Source organism: Homalodisca vitripennis, chromosome X (assembly GCF_021130785.1).
Source record: "Homalodisca vitripennis isolate AUS2020 chromosome X, UT_GWSS_2.1, whole genome shotgun sequence".
Taxonomy (NCBI): domain Eukaryota; kingdom Metazoa; phylum Arthropoda; class Insecta; order Hemiptera; family Cicadellidae; genus Homalodisca; species Homalodisca vitripennis.
The window spans coordinates 146,372,204-146,397,223 of NC_060215.1; the positions used below are offsets into that span (position 1 = coordinate 146,372,204).

At 33.8% G+C, this 25,020-nt stretch overlaps 1 protein-coding gene across 1 annotated transcript in view; it reads left to right on the top strand.

Moving 5' to 3' along the window:
• Positions 1-272: 272 nt before the first annotated feature.
• Positions 273-25,020, top strand: part of LOC124369981 (ras suppressor protein 1-like) — a 49,407-nt gene continuing 24,659 nt past the window's right edge. Inside the window, exons 1-4 of the mRNA XM_046828221.1 lie at positions 273-509; positions 7,459-7,509; positions 11,860-11,980; positions 23,094-23,212. Coding sequence (XP_046684177.1) covers positions 362-509; positions 7,459-7,509; positions 11,860-11,980; positions 23,094-23,212 — 439 coding nt within the window. The 5' untranslated portion in view covers positions 273-361. The remainder of the gene's footprint in view (positions 510-7,458; positions 7,510-11,859; positions 11,981-23,093; positions 23,213-25,020) is intronic.

A 25,020-nucleotide genomic window follows, 5' to 3' on the forward strand; every position in this document is an offset into this window, starting at 1 on the left:
ACGTGAACTTCATGCCTAAAAGTCATAACAATTACATGTATTTACTAATTTAAAATCTCCTCTTGCTATTTTTTTGGACCCATTACAGTTTCAATCATTAGGTAATGAACACATTTGTGAGATTACTGAGTAAATTATTTATAAACTACATTAAATACATCTACATACATATCGAAAAAAGGAAAAAGTCTTGCAAGCAGAAAGATTTAAAAAACGTTCTATTTCCTCTATGGCACACCTATGACCATATGTTTTGATCGTCAGCTTTGTTTTAGCAGACTTTTATTCAAGTCTGGTGAGTCACAAAATATCAAACACTTCTTTATGTGTCTTTACTTTGGGTTTTTGAACTGCGCGCGCAATGAATGAGGCACCAGTTTCTTGTTTACCAACACATCCGAAGATGTCGAGGGCTAAGAAAGTGATTGAGGAAGCTAAAGAAATTCAAAATCCAGAGTTGGATTTGGCCGATAAAGGGATTACAACATTTGAAGAAATGCCTGGCCTGTGTAAGTACAAGCTAGTCTTGAGGTAACTTGTGTATGACCAAATTTGGTAACTTGTTTGGCAGTTATGCCCTATTTAGGCCATAGCAGACATATTGGGCGTGGCATTAGTAATAGGATATTAATATCTTTTATCACTAATTACGTTTACATTTTTTCATAAATCACTTACTTTAACTCTTTATTTTAATATATCTTCACCAGTCAACAGATTTTCTATTGATATTGAACTAACCTCCAAGTCAAATGTAGGCTAGGTTAGTGTGTGAATTGATTATGATGGGTCTATTACTTTTTATAAATGTACTTTATTTTATTGGTCAAATCAAATTCAGATACTTTAAGTTATTATATGATGGTCTCTATGGATAATGTTTACTTTAGCCACTTACCTAAAATATATAAATAAATAATTAATATATAATTATTTTATATAATTAATTATATTAAATATATTAATAAATAAATTAAATATATAATAATAGTATAATAATAAATTAACAATTTCTTAAATTAGTAAACTTTCATTTCCAGAAAGAATTTTTATGCAGTCAGCAAAGACTTTAGTATAATAAGTGGCCACCAACACAATCAAAACATCAATATTTATGATTATCTAAACTACCAAAACCAAAATATTGAACCGAATTACATAATAGCCTGGGTACTTTAAATTACATTACAGTTCAGCTGTTTTTATATCTAAAAAGTAATAATTCAATGATTATTAAAATGATCTAGCCTATGTGTACTACTTAGAGCGCTGAATATAAATTTCTAATTTTGCCCAAGGGTCATTCCATACCAAATCAACCAATGGTCTGAACCTTGACCTCTCAGATTTGTATGATTTTTTTGTTTATGTGTTCTACCCACAAAAAATAGTTAAAATCCAAAATTTCAAATTTTTTGGGCTTTTCGTTTTTGAGTTACAGGCATTTAAAAAGCCAAAAAAATACAGTTTTCAGTCAATTTACGATTATTTAAAAATGACCTAGTTCCAAAACTATAGCACCTAGAGAGCTAAAATTTGTAGCATTCTCTTCCTCTTGAAATTCCTTTCAATTAGATGTATCACATGACTATGTTACATACATTTACAAATTTTCAAAAATATTCAAAAAACATTTTTTGAAATTCCTAAAATACGTTCCCTTGGATTTGATCAGGAAAAATATATGTATTGCCCATTATCATTGACTACATACATGCAAAGTTTCAGGATGGGGTGTAAATGGGTTCATATTTAAAACAATTTTTTCCTACTGGAATACCTGCCGGTTATGTGTGCGTGAGCTGCTTCTGGGCTACACATACTATTCTCGGGACATATGAAACTGATATGAACCTAAATTATTTAAATAGCATACCTTTTTAAGACTCTGTTTAGTTCAACTTGGTTCTGAAAATAATTCCTTTAACAAACTTTTTAACAACATTGTAAAATATAATAAATAGCAAGTACAAAAATAACACAAACTAGGCTAAATAAATTTAAAATATTGTAATATTATATCCAAATGTTGCAAAACAAACAGTATAACCAGATCACCCAGAGTAGATAGAAGTGAGTATAGTGTTTGCACCACTCCTCCCCAATGCAATTAACCAGTTCATTAAACTTCTTTTTGTACGCTTCAACTTTAATGTTCCAATTTTAGATCCAATTTTGGTAGAATTGTGTGTAGAATGTAGAAAGAATTTGTTTTATTTATAGACTAGTATAACATGATGTGGCGATAACCAATATTTAACCTATTTCTTGTGTTGTATGCATGTTCCACTTTCTCTAAAAATGAAAATTTATGTTTTGAAACAGTACAAAATCAAAACTTTTAGGAATAATTGTCTAATATCAAGAATCATAAATAATCAAATAGATTTTCTAACCTCCTTTGTTTTTGTGTAAGAACCAGCTTTCATAATAGACTTTTGTGTAGTTTGTACTGTAAATGGTTTTATTACTGTATTAGAAACCCCTCCCCACACAATGATTTGATACTGAAGGATCGATTGAACATATGCGTAATAAACAATTTTGATATGGTGGAAATTTAGAACACGTGATAATGTAACGAACATATAAATGCATTTTCATTATTTGCTATTGATATAGCTAACATGGGCTGCCCAAGCGAGACTATTATCGAACATTACTCCTAGATATTTAAAAAGTATTAACACGTTCGATACTATGGCAATGACAGGGGATGTGACGGCCACTGCACTGCCCATTGTGCATCTTCAGCTCTAGACCCACTGGGTCACGGATAGCTCGCAGGGACACAGCCATGTGCTTCATCTTGATTATATTTACAGTCAGTCCATTAATGGTGAGAAGTCTTCTCTCAGCATTCCTATAGACTTCCCATATATGACCCTCAAATAACACTACTGTGTCATCTACGTACAAGTATAACATACCGTTATTAAGAACGATCTTTCCTATATCATTTGTATAGATTAAAAAAGAGTAATAGCCCAAGTGAATCTTCTCTGAATAACCCAATTAATTAATATGCTTGTATTCGCTTTTTATACCATTAATTTCAACCATTTGCCACCTATTTACATAAATAACTTTTAAACCATTTCAGCGCGTTGTCTCTTACACCAATTAGTTCTAATTTTTTAACCAAAAATGTGTCTATCTGAGGAGTCAAAAGCTTTTGCCAAGTCAATGAACACCAATAAAGAGAGCTATATTGTTTAGTTACCTAGTTTTTGTTAGCTAAAAAAGGTGTCTTCAACCGTAAACATCTTTCCTAAAACCAAACTGATTATTAAAAATTATATTGTTTTCAAATAAATAATGAGCTAATTGTTTTCTAACAATCTTCCCTAATAACTTAGATATCACGCGTAAGAGAGATATCGGCCGATAGTTCGAACGCTCTCTCTTCTCACTCACCTCCCTTGAATATATAAGCATCACCTTGGCGATTTTAAATGTGTCTGAAAAAATACTATCTATGAGACTAGTATTTATTATGTGCAAGAGTGGTTTTCTTAGATAGGTAAAGTTGTCTTAATAATATCAGTAGTAATACCATCCATTCCTGGAGTTGAGTCTCCTTTTTTAACTCTGCCACACCACTCCTCTACATGCTGTTCGGTAACTGTAGTCAACCAAAACTCTGTCCGCAACCTGATATGTTCAATATCAACAACAGGGACCGTGCCGGCCAACTTTCTCCTACATTAACAAAATAATTGTTTAATAAATTCGCTACAGAATTTGTTTTATTGTCATCTTTTATATTTGTATCCAAAGCAACAAAATGTTCTACTAGGAAGTGTGAATTTGCTTTAGTTTTTCCATGCTAATTTTCGCTGATATGCTGCCACAGTTTTTAGGATTTCCAATTGATTGATTAATTTTAATTTTTGTAATAGTTTTCTTTGGTTGTTTTTAATAGGTTACTTAAAATATTATGATAATTTTTCAAAATAATTTAATAATTCACTGTTGAAAGGCTGACGTTTATCTCTTTTTATGGATTGATATAGTTAGTCCTTGACTTATCCAAGGTTTTAACTTCAACTCTCCTTATTCCGAAATACTATACGTTTAGGGGAGACTTTCATACTATCGTTAATTTTTTATACCAACATTTCGGTGCTATTATTTACATTTGTACAATTATTTATTTCATTTCAGGTGCATCCTAGCTATTTGATTTTTTTACTTACGTATTAATTACGTCTATACTCTTACTTGATCTGTTCCCAGACTTATATTTAATCTACTCCATTCAGTTGCAATTAAAGATTTATTTGTTATTGCAGTTCTTATGATAACTGAAATAATATTCTCAGTATTATGAGCTTCTACAAAAATGTGATTGATGCAGTGAGCTGTAAGTGCCGTGACGCGAGTAGGCCTGTCTATACAAGCCACAAACTCTGCAGCTTATCGAACGTCCAGATATTGCTCAGCCGCCGCCGATCTCGCACTATCCAGTATACAACAGTTGATGTCCCCCACAATCCAGTACGTGCGGTCCCCGACTCGACTGTCACAGTATCTCTCTAAGTCACTAATAAACAGTTCAAGGTCACCGTCGTTTGATGGACTACGATAAACTGCCAGGACTGTGAATCACTCACTGCTGGTTTCAACATTCAGCTCAAGACACGTTGAGCCATGAAACTACTTCACTCACTATACTACTAAATAACTTATTTACATAGCAGATAATTACATTGTTCTAATTTCTCCTTAGCCTATTGCAAAAATATAAAATCCTTCAATTTGAAACATCTCATATTCTCCCCCTTCACCAAGCTTCTGTTAAAATTATTTGGTCAAAAGTTATTTTAATGCTATTTAGTACAACCACTAGCTCATCAAAATTTTTGTTATAGCTCCTGATATTTATATGAATGCAACGTATATTTGTGCTTGAATGATTAAATATTCTGTCAACTTCACATACATCCTCACAGTGGAAACATGCAACATATTATCCACTTCAGCAAGGTCACCCATTACTCCACCCACCACACCCTACGCCTGCCTGTACACAGTACAACACCTACAGTCTTATATTAGCTATCCTCTTAAACTATTATCGTATTTGTTATATGTTATGTTTACAGTTACCAGATACACACACACACTCATATTCATATATACATACTGTATACACATACGCATGTATTCCGTACATTCACATGCACATATACAAATATAAATATAAATACACGTATATACATAATCAATCTGTATTTATTCATGCACAGAAAGACATGTCCATGCATTCATACACTTAAACACATATGCATCTCGATACACATGCACTTATACTGATACCACGCACACATACATTATATGATATAGGGACCTCCATAACCCGCACATATATACTTTACTACATGAGTTTTGTACAAGAAATGCAAATATTTCCTCACTACCACTCTGCTTACTATTCCTCTACTATTTCATCTTACAATATGTACAGAATGCCAATGTTGGTATAACTAAAGTTATTTCTAATTTACTGAAAAAGCTCTCACTTTTCGATAACATCACAAATGAATTTGTTCACGTTATATATGAATGCATGGTACAAAAAGGATTATTTGTGCATCTTTTTGAACAATATTTGTTTTATTACATTATATGAAAATTACGTATATACACATGAAGGTGTCTCACTTAATTCAAAAATACTGACTTATCAAACTGCCCTCATATTTTATTCCTTGTTTTTCTTAGTGGACAGGAGATGTGAATGTGCAGTACTTCATGGAATATGGAATACTGCTTTTAAGCAGTTTCAGTATCCAGCGTAGTAAACAGCATCCCAGGTTGTTATTGAGAGCAGGAATTTAAGATAGTTAATATTTTTCTGCTCATTTATCATCGAAGGGTTTGAGTCATGTTATCTTCTTTGTGATAGCCAAGCCTACATAACTGAGGTGTGTGGTCTGCTAATCCAAACTGTGTTTTAGCTGTGGTAATGTCTGTTCAGTAATTCTAGTGCATGTAAGTTCTAGGAATGTAAGTTGATGTATCAGATGTGACACAGGTTGACAAAAGAGGGGTTCTTCTCATGTTGTAGCGTATGTCCCGAGTTCGTCATCAAACATCATGTTCTCTTGGGTGTTTACCTTTAGTCTAGGTCAATATTTATGTCACTTATAAGTACAAATGATTTGATTTAAGCTTGACAGTTGTCCATGTTTTGATCAAATTTCCATGCTGGTTCTTTTTCCCAGGTGATCCATAAACTCCAAGTACGTATAGATACTTTCCTTTATCTTTAATATGCACTGTAGCTGCTTCTAAGAGAAGTTCTTCACAAACATCAGCTATTTCTACAGTTTTGGTGCATTATAGAAGACTGTTCTTGCTATAAATTGCAAAACCTCCCAGTTTGTAAAGTGTATATCTTTGAATCATAGTTATTTGAATTTCTTCTTTTTAGAGACCATGTTATATTATTACTAGAAGACTATGGCTAAAATCGTGCAGCATATGGTTTAGCCGGTCAATTTTTTGAGTCAGTCCTCTAATTTTTTGGTGAAAGATAGTCTACTTATATTATTGATTTCCCTTGTTTCGTGAGACTGAGGTTAAAAAAAAAATGGTGGTCTGCAGAAGTGGAGATTTGTGAGTTGGAACAGGGAGGTATGGTGCTATTTCCTGAGATCAGCTGTAGACTTTCCATTGCTCTGTGGTCCTAGTCCCTTGGAGGTCCCTCCGGGTAAGATTTCTGTCCTATTGAAGATTCCTGTTTAGACTTACTAGCCATTACATTCGTCGTTTTTGTACTTGTCTATATATTTGTTAAAAAATTCCTTCAGACTTTCATCTTTCTCCCAGATTTTTGCTAAGGCAGGTGACATCCTTGAATTCCTGAGATATGATAGGATGGGATACATACATTGGTTTTGTCCAGCAGGTGGAGGAAGGCATGAGTTAGGCTTTGTTGGCATTGTTGGAGATTTGGTTGCTATTCAGGATCTTTAAGGTAAAGCATATCCTGAAGAGTTGTAGCTGCTTTACTTTTAGCAACTTGCAAGGTGATTTTTTTCCTTCGGAGAATGTCTTAGTTCTGGTAAGGGTAGAGTAGCGATACACACAGATGTGACACAATAATTTTGACACTATTCTTTGTACAATACCTGTACTGTCTTATGAATAAAGAAGTTTTGAATTTGATTAGTTTTCAGGTTGTGGAGATTGCCATCCTTCGCATATTTACGGCTGTGTAAATGATGAAATGACACAAATTTATGAAGTTACCTCAATCACAGTTCTATTGTGTTGGTACCTCGAAGAAGCCTGAGTCACTCTGTTAATCCGTGAAGCAGTTATGTAGTCTTCTCTGTTCAGCTCAACGATACACTCAGAATACTATATGTCATTGCAATGTAAATTATAATTCATAAGTTGTATCATTTTGTCTAATAAATACATAATGTTTGTTTTCTTATGTTTCAGTCAATATGCTTAGTATTACGAGGTTAACCCTGAGTCACAACAAAATCCGTGGTGAGTTGATAGCACTCTTAAGTCTATTTCATATTTGAATCATTCTCTGTATAGTTCTTTTTCAAATTAAAAATGTTGTAATCAAGTGAGGTAACTAATCTCACCATACCTAATCTAAGCATACTATGTCTATTGAGGATATAGAGATTTCAGTGATTCTGGTAGGTGGGAGGTCTAATCTCTGGATGTTATATCCCCTTAGTAGTTCGTTGAATGCACTGCGTTCTCTTGATATCTCAGGTTTGGCTGATTCCTGGGGTAGTGTTTGTGTCTATCTGCTGTTAAGTTCTGAATATCTGAGTGGTTATATAGTTTACAATAGATTGTTCCATCTATAACAGGGTGGCCACCCGACCGGGAATAAGCCGGGAATTTTTCTGAGAACCGGAAAAATTTCATAAATAAATTTTCCGTCTCCAAGAACTTATAAATCAAGACATAATTTGACAGCTTCTTGAATGAAGAACTGATTAATCACGAAACATCGTATTTTACGCAACGTGGCTCGTGAAATTGTGAATGAAGATCAACATATGTTCGTGAGCTACATCTGACGCCGGTTGATCTAAGGTTACCTTCACAAGTGTGGTATGTTTATCTTGGTTAGTTCTACTTCTGTGCCATGGCCTTTGCCATGAATAATATAATGTTTGACGGTTTGATAAGAGGTGCAGCTCAGGTTTTTTAGTACACCAGAATGCCAGTTGGATTTATACAAAGCTTAATAAGATACCTTTTGGAGAAGAGAGTAGTGGGTTAGTTACAACAAGTAACGTCGAGAAGGGGGCGTTTGAGTCCTGTTGCACAGCAATGACAGACTGAGCTGAGGGTTGAGCGGCAGGAGAAACATTTAATGTTTAAAATTGGTGGTGGACAAGCGCCATCGTGTGGTATTGCCCTGCTGCTCACGTCTGCCATGACTAGTGTCGAGTGTTCCCCATATGTACAACACAAACATTAAACTTTAAGTCTCCGCCCAATCTAGCGCTTCACCGCCTACCGCTAACCGCTCGTATCGTATCAAGTTAAAAACTCTTTATTCAAGTCAACATTTCAATACATAAATCTCACAGATCCCCACAGATGTGCGGGAAAAATAGTCGACAGTTAACATGTTACAAGTTTTAAAACATTTTGCAGTCGTCCATTTTTATCTTCCACCACCATTAATTTTTCACCCAATAGAAAAAGAGAAAATTCAATTTCACAAACATCGTACTATTCACTATTCAGCTTAATCATTTTATACAAAAATTGTGAGCAGAAAGTGACAATTGACAACAATAAATAATAAACTATATGTTTGCAATGCCAAGTAATAACAATTCTAGAACTATGTACTAGGATGATCTATAGCGGTAAATTAACTATGAAAAATACTCATAAAAGTAAACGTAACAGTAACATTAAAGTTTAAAGAATATAAGAAATTAATGAAATTGGAAGAAAATAAGAAGTATAGAATTTTGAATTTTGATAAAATGAAGGATAAATTCGGGTTTACAATAATTGCAGAATTGGAAGATTGTAAAGTACACTTGTCGAACAGATTTTTTAATGTTTTGGATGAATTATTGAAAAATGACAAATTACACTTGATTGTTACTGGAAAAAAGACAATAAAAGACCAAGAATGTGTTACAATTAACTTTTTAGAATAAAGATTTTGTATTAAGATTTCTTGATTTTTCATTAAAACAGCTTAAGAAATTAGAAGCCTACAATGAAAAGTAAAACAGATATAGATTCTGTTATTTTTCATTTGTGATTTCCTGTTTGATTTCTCAGATTCGTTTATGGTACATTGAACAGTATTTTACATTGATTTTCTCACTGTCCCAAAAATGCGCTAGAACCCCCATATTTATATCTACTTATATATGTTATTTATTTATTTACATTTCATTGTACATAATTGATGGGATTAGAAAAAGGGGATGGTTAAAGATTTAGATATTCAGGTAGTCAGTGTAGATGTCAGTGAGTAGAAGGGATGCTCCTGTAGTCTGGTCTACAATTCTTTGAATAGTTAATTATCCTCTTCAACCCTACATGAAGAGCACTCCATAGTTTAGCTCCAGTGTAGCTTGACTCTCTCAGTTGTAACAAGACGATGAGTAGATATGCAGTACGTTAGTGTTTACCGAATCTGGTGTAACTTTGGTATTATGCTCCAGTTCTCATTATGGCTGATAGGTTAGTATGTATGCATGTCACAGTTGTCAAGGTGTAGAAATTAACTATAATGTACTCATCATCATCATTTAAAGGTATATTTGCAGTGTTCTCATGGCCAAACAAACAAAAAAGCTTATCTGTGTGTTTTAAGTTTTTGACAGTCTGACATTGGGAATTTTTTTTTTTTAATCTCTGGTGTTGTAATATTTGCAACAGTCATTTAAGTTGTCTTAGCATAAAGGAGGCAGTGTAAAATTTACATACTAGGAACTGATTTACTAAGTCTGATTTGCAAGTCTTATTTAATCCCAGGAATTGCTCCAGAGAATGACCCCGTAGTCGATGTGAGAATAAAACATGGCACGGTACAACATTAGTAACTATTTGTGGCTCACAAGAAAGAAAGAAATTCTATATTCATATGGCTAGAAAAGCCACGTAATATTGTCTTGTAGCTTTGTCAATTAAACATATATATTAGTTTTGACATATTAAATGTATAACTCTTTTACATACAGATTTACTTAGAAGTCTATATAAGTTAGTAAAATGAAAACCTTCTTTTACAGATGGCCTGTACAAGTCCTGAACTTCTGCAACAGGATAATTGCTCTGGATATGGTTTGGCACAGTAAATTTTTGTGGTGTACCCAACTTATCTTACTCTCAAGAGTTATGCCAAGAAATTTAACACATTCTGAATTTGTTTGTTCAAAGCTTGATAACGAAAATAAAATTTGTGAACAGTATTGTCTGAATTAATTTTTAAAAAATTGAAAAGAGCCAATTAGTTGAACATTTTTATGTGACATAATAAAGTTATGTCATCTGTATATAATATGGATTTGAAGGGGATTGCTTTTGAAAAATCATTAATGTAAACAATTAAAAAAGGCCTTTAACCTAGGCTGATCAGTTTTTATCTTTTCTTGGTGACTACTGCGTGTTAACTGTTACTGAGGTAGGACTGAATTTGAGAATTAATTCAATCAATTTTGTTGTATTTTAATGTATTTAAAAGATTTTTTAACAAACAAAATCAAACGATTTACTAGTGTGATGTTAGCGTTCAGTTTGTTTTCGAATGAATCCAGAAAAGTGTTACAAGTCTTCATCAGCTTGATTAGTATTAAAATCACATCTAAACACAAATTTGGCTGAGTTAAGGATGTTGTTTGATTCAATCATTAATTAGGCCAATGATGCAAGATCACCCCTATAATTGTAGGAAAACAATATATTTTGTATATAGACTGATAATTTTAAACATATTTCCGGCCTTCTGTTTTTAAATTAGGTTGATGGTGGAGGTCTTTAAGCATTTTGGAAGTAAACCTGTTTTAACAAACTGCTAATAAAAATTATTAAAATCATTGCTGATGACTTTTCAATAACAAAGTTCAAAAGACCATGGTAGTATTCTGCTCTTGAATTTCCTTATTTTTTATATGAGAGGAAATAATATTCTCTAGACCTGAAACTGTTAACAGTTCTTAGTATGTACATTTGAAAACGGATCCCTTATGATAAAAACAACTTAGATGATTGTAAAACCAGAAATAAAATTCACTCTTACAACACTGTACATTAAAACAATTATAAGTTCCCTATGTCAGACTGTCAAAAACTCAAAACCACTGCAAAATAAACTTGATGATTTTAATTTGCTATTTAAAAGTTTTAAGATTAAGCCAAAAGGTAATTAAACATTTCACTGCATAAGTGGCTGGAACGTCAAGTGTTCTAATCAGAAGATGAATATGTCATGTGTATTAGTACTTTAACCTAGTTTTAACTAAACAAACCTAGTGTAAAAAATTAGACAAGATTATTTATTTTTGAGATTTTAAATTTATTGAGCAACCAGGTTAGGGAGCTCCTGGCGACACTGTCTTCATAGTAATAAAATATCTTCTCCTTCTCCTTTTCAGTTGTTCCTTTAAGGTTGGCTAAATTAGTAAATCTGGAGATTTTAAATTCATTCATCAACCAGGTTAGGGAGCTCCCGGCGACACTGTCTTCATAGTAATAAAATATCTTCTCCTTTTCAGTTGTTCCTTTAAGGTTGGCTAAATTAGTAAATCTGGAGATTTTAAATTCATTCATCAACCAGGTTAGGGAGCTCCCTGGCGACACTGTCTTCATAGTATTAAAATGTCTTTTTCTTTTCAGTTGTTCCTCCAGGATTGGCTAATTTAGTAAATCTGGAAATTTTAAATTTATTCAACAACCAGATTGAGGAGCTTCCAACTTCACTGTCTTCAATGCCTAAGCTTCGTATTTTTAATGTTGGGTGAGTTGAACCATTTGTTCCTTGGTATAGTCAATCACTTGCCTTCTAGGCGATATATTTATAGGAACCTTTCTCTTTGTCTTAGCATGATTAATCATTTCCTTAAATATTTTATTGTAATTTTTTAAACGCTCTGAAAAAGTCAAGTATTATAGTAAACCAAGCAATCAAAAAGTACATTTACTAAAATGTTTGTGGGAAAGACAAAATAATAATATCTTTATAAATTGTATGTGTTTCATCCGAAAAGTATTACTAAATAACAGGGCCAAATAGGAGTCTATTTTTTACAAAATTCAAGCCTATGAGGATAGTCTATACCTTGAACGCATAGTATTATAAGGTTGAATATTATGATCTAAGCCTTGCATTGATTGTTTTGTGATTAATATTGCAGCATAAAGAGCAAACATTATTCAAATTTGAAGTATAAGTACGATTAATGCGGTAGAAAATATTGTACATCAAATCTTAAACCCTTAACAGGTGTCTTTTTGTATCTTAAACTATGTTTACTGAATCTTTTACTGTTATTTATATAGATAGATTTGTAGAGTTTAAATATGTACTCTGTTGTAAAAAATTAGTTATTTTTAGTGTTTTTTATAAATTTTGTTATTATTTTGTAATTTTGATTTATCGTCTACTAAGTTATTTTCACTATCCGTGTTCATGTCATCGTCATGTAAATGTCTATGAACCTAATATTACGTCAAAAATCATTAAGGGGTTAATGAATTTTGAAAGAAGAGTGTTACCATCTGCAACATTATGGCTATGAATAAGTGGAGTGATACGCTCCAGTCCTACGGTAGCTCTGGAGACCTTGTATGAGCTGGCTCCTCTCCATCTTTTTGTGTGCAATAAGTGCAGTAAGACTGCTTCAAGTGACAAATCATCCAAGGAAGCAAAGATTCTTGGCTGGGTATATGAATTTAATCAATTATAAGGAAACCGGAGTGCCAAGAATGAACCCTCTTTTTGAAAGGGAAGCACAGATCTGGTATACAGATGAGTCAGGAAAGAAGATGGGTTCAGGCAGAAATACTTGGAATACATCTGTGTTCCTGGATCTACTTATCTAGGATGAACTTATCTTACCAGCTGCACCAGTGATATGGGACTGTCTATTATTACTTAAAAGTCCTGCTACCTATGTTACTCTGATGTGGGTGCTGGGGCATGTAGATAAATCTTTAAATTCTGGACGCTTTGTACATTTCTTTTGCATTTCCATTTATGTAGAAAATAATTTTTATAATTTGGGTCTCTATTAATTCGTTTTCATAAAAATTTCCAGTTATTTCTTCATTATTTAAATCTTATACATAAGATATTGGATTGCTATTATTAATTTGATAGTTACAAATATTTCTTTTAACCAATTGTTCTTATGTTTGTTTGAAAATGTTTATTTTTTTTTTTTTACTAAAAATCCTTACTCTATCATTAATTTGAAATTTAGTTTTCGTGTGAATTTCAGGTGGAACATACTTGAAAACTGTTTCTAATAACTTATTTTCTGCATCTTATCTACATATTTTTCAGTTTCATTTTTATTGTGCTGTGAACAGTATTATTCAATTTATTTTTTATGATATTTTGAAGGATATCAATCCATTTAAAGTTTTTATGAATCTCAAAAAGAACTTTCATTCTCTCATTTTGAGTTCTGTTATATCTTTACAATACTTGATTTCTCTTCGTTTTTAATATGATAAATGTTAATGTTATATTTCCTCAAAACATCATCAAATTTGTTATTTTTGAACTCCAAACCATTATCTGTATGAAGTAAATTGGGTGGTTTATGATTGATCTTTATCGCATCTTTAATGATATCCTCAAACGCTTTTGAAACATTTTTTCTGTTTTTCCTCTGGATTGCTCTTGACCAAACATATTTTGAAAAAGTATCTATAACATTTAACATGTACTTAAATCCATAATTTTTATCAGAATAGTTAGACATAATAACTAAATCTGCTGCCTGTAAATCACCAATTCATAGAATTATAATTTTTCTCTTTGTAAATTTTTTCGTACTGGTGCATAAATTTCCCTAGCTTTAATCTATATCTCCTCTTTATTCATTAATTCTTTTTAATAAATAATGGTTTTTTGATTTTTTTTATAAATTTACTTTTATTTGTTCTACATTTTGAATATTTTGCTGCAATTCTGTGTAATACATTTTGAGTTTGAAAACTTTTAGAATCTATATTTTTAGTTTTCATTTTACATTTGTGACAGTGAATTAAATCATCTTCCATTTATAATCACTAATTTTCAAAGATCCAATTTTATTTAATTCATCTAATATATCAGATTTTGCTTAATTTTTATAGCCGTATGGTATTGTATCAATCTTATTTTCTAATATAACTCTCTTATCATCTTTCAAGCTCAGTTTTAACTTGTTTATATTAACTGTATACAATTGATGATTATAACTTCTAATGCAAGTCATTTCTCATACTACAAAACACCCAATACTATATACACTCAAGACTACAAAACATGGCTGACTGACTACAGTCACAGTGAAGTGGACTCTTAGGAAAAGTGTGTTTTATGTGATAATAAACTAACACACTATTATTACGTGTGCACAAAAACTTACCTTGGGTAACGTAAGTCCATTAAAATAATGTTTTTCTTTTCCATCAAGAAACATGTTTTAAAATTAGTAACCAGCTGGGTACCAGCTCAACAACAATTCAAGACCTTTATAACTCATCATAACTAATTTCAAAGTAAAGCAACCAAAACGAATTGAAAAACACTTAAATATTACACTCAAACATAAAACTATTTCAATTGTTTATAACAAATAGACAATAGACAATAGAAAATTTTCTTTATTTACATATTCATAGAGAATAGTGCATGCGTCATAAAACAAAAGTTGTGGTTAGTAAAATTTATACAATGTAAAAAGTTTTTGTGTCATAGTTATATAATACAAGGAAGCTCTTGTCTTGCGCTGCACTGTGTCAGGTGCTCAAGAATTCGGACTCTGAATAGTAGGGCCTTTCTTGCAGCCATTTTGTTAGTTGGTTCGCGAAACACTGAGGTGGCTGATTTCTTAGATGATCGGGCAGGTGGTTGAAAAACAGCGCTCCTTGGTATGAGGGTTTCTTCTCAGAGAGGCTTAAGCGGTGTAAGGGCAGGGCGAAGTTTGTGGCATTTCTTGTGTTATATAGATGTAGTTCCTGATGTCTTAACTGCTGTGAAGTGACTGCATGCAGAATAGTTTCCCGGATGTAGAGTGAGATTGTTGTGAGAATTTTTAGTTGTTTAACCCTCCGAGTGGTGAAAGACGCTGCAGCGTCTATTAAATCTCGTTCGCGAGTGGCAAAGACGCTCTAGCGTCTATTAACGCAAGCCTCTCTTGTTCCGGTATTTCCGATGTTATGCCGCGACTTAAACGCTATATATTAGGTATGGTTAGAAAGACCAGATTCTAAACTTTAATTTGATATAGTATTTAGATATGCTGGTACTAATGGAACTCTTACAAACGGTTCATCCACCTACTGTACTACCTCCTGGACCAAGTGTAGGTCTTCTTCACGGGATTGCTTATTTACCAGACTTTGTGCAGTGTGTGTACACACCAAAAAGGGGGTAAAAGTCACTTCTGGTGCCCAACTTGTAATTTTGGGGTTCATAGGGAGTGTTTCCCTTACCTGGAACATTATTGGAGGCCTCTCAAACCAGGAAGAATGATGAGGAATGAGGTTGGCTCTGATACTGACTAAAATGCAGTAAAAAACGTGTACATAAAAGTTTTGATCAGCAAATAGTGCGTTGTTTTTAGGAATAATACATATAACGGATACATATTTTTGTTCAGAATTAAATTTTAAACAAAATGGCTATTTTGGATTTGTGTTAAAAAATTAAGTTTAGGAACATTTACTCAGCCTAATATAAAACAAAAAAATTTGAATTTTTATTTTTGGAATTCAACCCATTGGTTTTTTACACCAATCCAAGGTAAGTGTTTCATATTATTACCATTCTACTCTGTGTGTTATGAAGTTTAAATCGATGTATGATATGTCATACTTATGTAATATACAGGATTTAATATAAATTTTCTTTTGCGAACATACAAAATCAGTAAAAAATGTCCCGCCACTTGGAGAAAAAAGTACCGCCACTCGGAGGGTTAAAAGATTCCCGGCAACTTTCTTGGTGAAGTAGTCCTGCTAGGCATCTAATTGCTCTCTTTTGTAGAATAAGATTTTTTCCCATGTTGGACGCTGATGTTCCTACCCAAGATACTATTCCGTATCTTAGGTGCGTTTCGAAAAGAGCAAAGTAGGCAACTTTGGCTACCTCCATGCTACATACTTGTTTAATTCTGCCAATTACATAGATACTTGAGGAGAGTTTCTTACTTAGTTAGTCTATGTGTGGCTTCCATGACAATTTCAAGTCAATTGTGATGCATAGATATTTGGTCACATTGCTTACTTCCAGGTCTGAGAGAGGTGCTAAGTTTGTAATTTTGTTTTTTGTGTTGAAAACTATTTGTACGGTTTTATTTTCATTTAATACTAGGTCATTATTTGTGCAATATTGTTTAGTTTGGTTGAAGCATGCAGTCGTGTTTATTGCGAGCATTTCATTGACTTTATTAGAGATGGTAAGCACAGTGTCATCTGCAGTAGAACAGGCATCATCCAGGCAGTTTGGCATATCATTCGTGAGGAGGAGGAAGAGCACCGGCCCGAGCACGGATCCTTGAGGCACCCCTCTTCTCACTTCAGTTGTTGCTGATTGAATTTTATAGTTTGTATAATTTTGGGTGTAATTTATTTCTACTAGTTGTTTTCTTCCCTTGAGGTAGCATTTAAATCAATCTGCTTCTTTACCTCCTACGCCGAGGGCTCTTAGTTTTTGTAGTAGCTGATCATGATTGAGGCAGTCGAAAGCTTTACTAAAGTCAAGGAATAGGCTAGTTACTGAACATCCTTCCTCTAGTTGGTCTATGATGTGTTCTGTCAGCTGTACCAGGGTTGTTGTTGTTGACCTACCCCTAAGGAATCCATGCTGTTTGTTTTTAAGTAGATTATGCTGTTCGAGATGGTTTAGGAGTCTGGCAAGGACAATTTTCTCAATTATTTTGGAGAATGTCGGGATGAGTGATATTGGCCTGTAGCTGCCAGGTTCACTTCGTGGTCCTTTTTTATATTTTGGCAGTCTTCAGAACAGTTGGGAAGATACCTTGCTGTAGGGATTTATTTATTATATTAGTTAGTGGTATTATCAGTTCTTCTTTACATCTTTTAACTAGTTTTGCGGATATTTCATCAATACCAGACAATGTTTTAGGCTTTAAGGAGTCTATAGCTTTTTTTACTTCTTCGCTTGTTGTTAAGTAGAACTGTAATTTCTCATTTGTGACTGGAGCTGGGTCAGGGTTTGCAGAATTAGTGTTGCTACTGTTTGTTTGGAGTGTGTTTTCTGCTATTGTTGTAAAATATACATTAAGGGAGTTTGCTATTTCGTGTGGGTCCTTTGTTGTTTTTCCATTTAGCTGAAGACTTAGCTGATCATTTGTGTTAGTAGTTGCTTTTCTTTCATTATTTATTGCCTGCCACAGCGCTTTTGATTTATTTTCTGCTTGGTTAATGTGTGCTGTAGTTTGTTCTTGCCTTAGGTGTTTCAGTCTCAAGTCATATTCTCTTTTCCTCTCCACTGTTTGTGCTTTATGTTTTGCTAGGCCTGTACGCTGTTCTATTTCTAAAGCACTGATGTACACATTTTTCAGTTGGTTGCATTCGTCATCCCAGACCTGTCTTTTTTTATTTTTTCTTCCTTTGACTAGTTTCAGAGGGCAGGTTTCATTTAGTATAAGTTGTAGTGCACTGTGAAAGGAGTTATAGGCATGGTTGACATCTTCTTCCATTAAGATCTGATCCCAGGTTTGTGTTTGTAGTTTTTTCTTGAACCGTGTTAGTTCTCTATTGGTAAATAGTCTTTTTCTTTCCTTAACGGTTTTTTAAATTATTTTTGATGTTTTAAGGTAAAATATTTGTGCTGTATGGTCAGATAAAGCCTGTCAGGATGATGGATGTTTTTATGCTCTCAGGGTCTATGTTAGTGCAGATCCAGTCTATTGATTTTTCAGTTTCACTTGTGATTCGCGTAGGAGGGAGATTCATTCTCACAATGCCATATGTAGCAAGAAGTTCTTGAAGTTTTGTGTTGTCATTATTTTCCGTGAGATTGTCCACATTAATATCTCCCATGAGTATCGTTTGTTTGCTTGAGCTCATGATTCTAATTAGTTGTTCGGTTAGGACTTCAATTGAACTGTCTAGTTTTGCCCTTGGAGGTCTGTAGACGCCCAGTACTTGTATATTTATCTTTTTTTCTTTATTTCAAAGATGGCAGTTTCACATACAAGTTCTGATTCAGGTCCGCTTGTTTCAATGAGCGTTATTTCCTTCTCTTGTCCTTTTTTCACGTATCCAGCTACTCCTCCCTTGATGTGGTCTTTCCTTGCGAAACCTCCAGCAAGTGAGTAGCCCTTAAGGCAGGTTGTAGCAAGGTTTTCTTGTGATAGTCCGTGTTCAGTTACTATTAACAAGTCTGGTTTTTCGCTGTTTAAGAGATGGGCGAGTCTATCTAGTTTATTACTTAGCCAGTTTATATTTTGATGTATTATTTTTATGATGTTATGGTTGCTATGTGTTTGATTTTCCTGAGAGCCGAGTTCCAGAGGGTCCGGGTTTTGTGTTTTATTTTCGGCTTGTGCCTCTCTTTGGGAGCAGGACTTTGAACTAAAAAATGGTGTTCCAGTATTTGCGGCTCAGGATGTAGGTTTGTTTGTATTTTGTCTTTGTCCGTGGTTGCAGCTGAGGTTGTTTGTTGCTGTGGATTTTCAGTGCATGAGTTCTTTGTGTATTTGACGAGCTCTTCTTTACTCAGGATGTTGGCTTGCTTGATCCACTTGCTTATTGTGTCGTTTTGACACGCAGTGATGTAAAGAAAAGATTTAGTGTGTCTTTAAATAGCAACAATGCAGTGCGCTTGTGAGTTGTAGATGTCTTCCTGTTTGTTTGAGGTACGAATCACGATTACGTTTTCTGCTTGTCTTCCTTGAAATTCATGAATGGTGGAAGTGTTTTTGTAGTCTAGACTGATGAGGTAGTTTTTCTGATTGTTTGAAGACAAGGTAGGTATGTGGAGAGTTTGTTGGGTTTTTTTCAAGACTTTGTGGTCCATCAAAAGACTGCAGCGTTAGTTCGTTTGAGACTTTGTTTGTTGTGTTAATTCCTTGAGGATAAAATTTTGAAAGTACCGCTGCCGTGCTTAATGTGCATCTATGGGTTGTACTCAGTGTGTCATATATTGTTGCTATTTCAGCGATGTTATGGAACTTGACTTCGAGGGATTCTGTTCTATTGATGTACGGGATTTAATTTAAGTCCCCAACGAGCATAGTTTCTTTTGCTCCTGCAAGCACAGCCGCATATATTATTTCATCTGCATGCAGCATTAGGGCTTCATCTACTATAAGCCTTTCATAATTTTGTCCCTGTTTTAAATGTTGTGTCAAGTTTATTATAAATGAGTGAACCGTTCGGAATGTGTCATTTATTTTAGTGTTGTTGATGTTTGGGTGTGTGTTTCTAAACCTTCTTCTAAAATCTTGAACAGAGTCTCTAGTTGGAAAGAGAATGAGGTCACCTTGTTTGTAATTGTTAAGAATGTAGGTTGTTTTTCCACACCCTGGTACACCTTGGACCAGGTTTAGATAAATTTTGCCAACGCTATCGATTTTTATGTCTTTAACACTGTTGAGGAGGCGCAAGTCATTTAGCAGTTGAGTGTCACCTGATACAAGTATGTTGGAATTGATAGTGATGTTATTTGGGGCCAGTGTGTATTTACCATTTTCATCTACTTTAAGTTTAATCAATCAGGCTCCATCAAAGCCAAATTGATACTCTTTTTTTGCTACTTGGTTTGTTAGATGTTCTCCGGTACATAGGTCAATGATGGCATATTTATTTTTTGTTTTTTCCCTAAACTCTTGTATCTTATTTCTTCCTCTTAAGTGGTTTATTTCATATTCTTTGTACACCGAACTGAGTTTCTGGAGGATAATTTTCTCTTTAGCTTTCCACAGTTCTTTTTGTTCATGCATAGCTGCTTGAATAAAAGTGGTTTTGTCAGGAGCTGCCGAAGGTCGAGGGGGGTCATAAGGATTTGGTGAGGCAAGAGATCCTTGGGTCACTCTCCACAGGTTGTATATGGCTTCCTGTCTTGTTGGGGATACTTTTGAAATCTTTCTCTGATTTTTATTCATGGTGTTGTCAAGAATATCGTCAACTATTGTTTTAAGTTTTTTTGTCCGTATGTACATTCTGATTCGGTCAAGATATGCATTGCATGAAAACTGTAGAAAAACTTGCAGGAGCTCTCTTACACTTGCCTCGGTTAGGTTTATTGCCTTCATGACCTGGAAGAGTGGTGGAAACAATAACATTATTATTTTAATTGGAAAATCTATTGGACTATTTGATTAAATTTAAGATTGACATAGTGCTGTTTGGCGATCTGAATATAGAAGCAAATGGGAACAAATAGTACAACTGTAAAGCTTCATAATCTCTTGAGAACTGCCGGCCTTTATTGTTCCAATTTTAGGCTTAGCCTGCGTTAACTACACAATAACAAACGTTAGACCATCAGACTACAACGTTAATGTCCTTGATCTTTTAATATCTGACCACAGTGTCTTATCCTTTAACATTCATGACCAGCTCATGGCAGCCTCAAAAGAAGTTACACAGGTTCAACAACTTGAAAGACCTTTTAGACCATTACCTGGGCCTGCAGTTGAAGATATTTAAACTTTGTCTACAGAATATTGACTGGGGTGTAACTCTTAGAGGATTAAGTGCTGAAGAAATGTATTAACAAGTTTCACAATGTGTTTATAGGCTGGATGAATATTTATTTGCCAACGAGGAACTCAAGAACAAATAACTTCAAGAATTACCATAAACCTAAAGGTTTGCGCAACTGGTTCACTCCTCAGTTGGCAAAAATAAAAGAAATGGTTATGTCACTTTTTAATATTTCACAAGCGACTGAAGATCCCAGGGATGCTAAAAATGATAAATTAGCCAAGATCAATTACTGCTCTAAAACAAGCTAAATTTCATGCTAACCAAGAATTTATTCAGTTCTCAAGCAACACTTGCAAAGCTTTGTGGCAAATTATTAAACAGGAGACTCAACTGAAACAACATACATGCTACTCCGGATGCTTTCTAGTAAATTAAAAGTATCAAAGGTTGTGCCAATCTTTAAGAAGGGTGATCATGGAGGTGTTAAATCGTATAGGCCTATCTCTCTGGTACCCGTTTTTTCTAAAGTCTTTGAAGCCATCTTTAAAACCCAGGTTAACTTATATTTTGAAACAAACAATCTCTTTAGTCTTAGTCAGTTTGGTTTTAGAGCCGGGATGTCGACAACCGATGCAGTTGGGGGACTTGTTTCGGGCATCTTGGCTGGTTTCGATGCAGGCTTTGACACCTGTGCAGTTCTATGCAACCTCTCCAAAGCCTTTGACTGTGTCGATCACGACATCATGTTGAGAAAACTTGAATTCTATGGTGTAACAGGCATTCAAAATTCGTTGTTTAAATCCTACCTCAGTTATCGGCAAGAAAAAATCTTTAGTAATGGCAATCTTTCCAAATCTTCTGAGGTAAAGTTTGGCGTGCCACAGGGATCGGTTCTGGGCCTTACTTTATTTCTAATTATGGTTAAAGATCTTGAGTGCAATGTGAGTTATAAATCAGTCATGTTTACTGATGATGTCACTTTTTTACAACAGTAAATGATCAGAATGAAAGAGAGCTTAAACTAAGATGTATGATTGATGAAGCAGATGAATGGTATAAATCAAATATTCTGTTCTTGAATTTAGAAAAAACTCAAAATATGGTTTTCTCCTTAAAACTTAAAGCTGATTGTAATGATAATGTGGTTAATGTATTATGTATCACTCTGGATTCAAAGTTGACCTGGCATTCTCATATAAATAATGTATGTATAAGATTGAGCAGGGTCATATATCTCTTGTACCATTTGAGGCACTGTGTACAAACACTATCTTAGAATGGTTTACTTTGCCCTGTTTCAAGGTGTAATTACATATGGTCTATTACTATGGGGTAACTGTAGTAGCAGTATAAATGATTGATTTATTCAAAAGAAAGCAGTCAGAATTCTCAACAACGCCCATTGTCTTGAGCACTGTAGACCCTTCTTTATTTGTAGTAAAATACTAACTGTTGTAAATCTATACATTTTATCTTGTCTATTTTTTGCAAAAAATTATGTTAATAATTATGTCCTCAATAAGCATGTTCACTCTTATGCTACTAGAAATTCTCACCAAATTCATGTACCTTTTTCTAGGTTAAGTAAAACTAAATTCTCTTATGAAATTGTTAGCATAAGGCTATTTAATAGGCTGCACCTTTCTGCTCATTATAGTAGCTTCAATAGTTTTAGGAATATTTTATACAATTGGCTGTTGAACAATCCTTTTTTACAAAATTGATGAGTTCTTTAAAAGTTATATATCTAGTCTAGTCTTCCAAAGTTAGTCTGTAGGTAGTTGTATCTGTATATGTTAATTGCTTTTATTTGTATGTATCTGTATGATGTAGCCTATTGTACAAATATGTATTTAATGGCCAAATGTATGACCTATGACTTATAACTTGGATGAGACTTCAGATGAAACTCTATATAAACATGATTTGTAAAGTGTTTGTATATCATCCGAAACACCTAGTATTGTCGTTTTGATCTCGCTTGTAGTCAGTATTGTCAGTTTGATCACGCTTGTAGTCAGTATTGTCAGTTTGATCTCACTTGTATTCAGTATTGTCAGTTTGATCTCGCTTGTAGTCATCTAATCATTTACAATAACATCATAATTAACTTTGACTTACTGAGTGTATTGAGGCTATGATTAGTAAAAAGAGTGACTACTAATTTGTTAGGCTTATCATTTATTGTTGCTGATATTTTATAATTTTGTTCATAGTTCCATGTTTGTTTATAGAATGAATCGCTTAAATTCATTACCAAGAGGTTTTGGAGCTTTTCCAGTGCTGGAAGTGCTAGACCTGACCTACAATAATCTGGATGAGAGCAGCCTTCCTGGCAACTTCTTCATGCTCGGTAAAGCAAGTGTTTTGATAAGTTTTGATTTGAACAAACATGATATCAACAATTTACTTTCAATAAGATGCTTACAAATTTAAAAGAATTTTCAAAAGTATTTTACAAATAGGATAAAACAGGTTTTTATATTTGATGGTTAGGTTGAGAATTAAAATTATTAATTTGTTTGGTGAGTAATCAATTTTTTTACATCAAAGCAAGTATTATAATTAAAATTAATAAAATGTTGATTCTGTTATACTTGTATGGACTGTATTGTATATATATCTAATACATGGAATTCTAAAATAGATTATTTAATTAGTATCTAACCTCTTATATTAACCCTAGAACACTACCGTGCGTAAGTTTTCCATATATGCGTCATGTTTATAGTCAAACCTACTCCCCCCGCCCCAACCTTCCGGTTTAAGCTTTGGGCAGTGCTTCTACTGATCAATGGTCGTTCGTCCTCCGAAGTGTGAGGGTGTGTGTAGTTCTTTTTCTTATCTCAATATTGATTTTTATTTAGGCCGTGCGTCAAGTTTACGTAGCGGTAGTATTGCTTGATAAAAAAATGTATATTTTACGTATAAGTGTGTATGGTAAAATTAGTAACTAAACCTATTTTAGGTTGTTTTTTTGTAAAGTAAAGTCTTAGAGTTAGTAGACAATTTGTAGGCTTTTTGGAAAGGATGAGTTTCTATGGCATTGTAGATATGAAGATAAGGTTAGGAAAACACCATGTATCGCACATGCACGCATTACACACACACACACACACACACACACACGCTTAAACACACGCAACATAACCTTAAGTAAGCACATAGACAAGAAAATACACAAACACAATACACAGGCATGAAAATAAACCATTACATAATCTATAAAACAAAAATAAGCATGCTACGTAAAATGTACGTATCAGTAGTAACAAAGGTATATCAAAACACGGTAGTGTTCTAGGGTTAAACCATACTAGATCCCACCTGTCACATAATAATAATCACACTAGTGCAGCAAGTAGTTTTCAAGTTATCATTACATATTGATACTCATGTATGTATTATACCTTGAAACAGAGTGAAAAGCCAATAAACAAGAAGCTGTACAGTATCAGACTGATCAATTCACAATTCTACACATGGCAATCATGTGTGAATTATACCATGAAACAGAGTGAGAAGCCAATAAACAAGAAGCTGTACAGTATCAGACTGATAAATTCACAATTCTACACATGGTAATCATGTGTGTATTATACCATGAAACAGAGTGAGAAGCCAATAAACAAGAAGCTGTACAGTATCAGACTGATAAATTCACAATTCTACACATGGTAATCATGTGTGAATTATACCATGAAACAGAGTGAGAAGCCAATAAACAAGAAGCTGTACAGTATCAGACTGATAAATTCACAATTCTACACATGGTAATCATGTGTGTATTATACCATGAAACAGAGTGAGAAGCCAATAAACAAGAGGCTGTACAGTATCAGACTGATAAATTCACAATTCTACACATGGTAATGTGTGTATTATACCATGAAACAGAGTGAGAAACCTGTAAACAAGAAGCTGTACAGTATCAGACTGATAAATCACAATTCTACACATGGTAATCATGTGTGAATTATACCATGAAACAGAGTGAGAAGCCAATAAACAAGAAGCTGTACAGTATCAGACTGATAAATCACAATTCTACACATGGTAATCATGTGTGAATTATACCATGAAACAGAGTGAGAAGCCAATAAACAAGAGGCTGTACAGTATCTGACTGATAAATTCACAATTCTACACATGGTAATCATG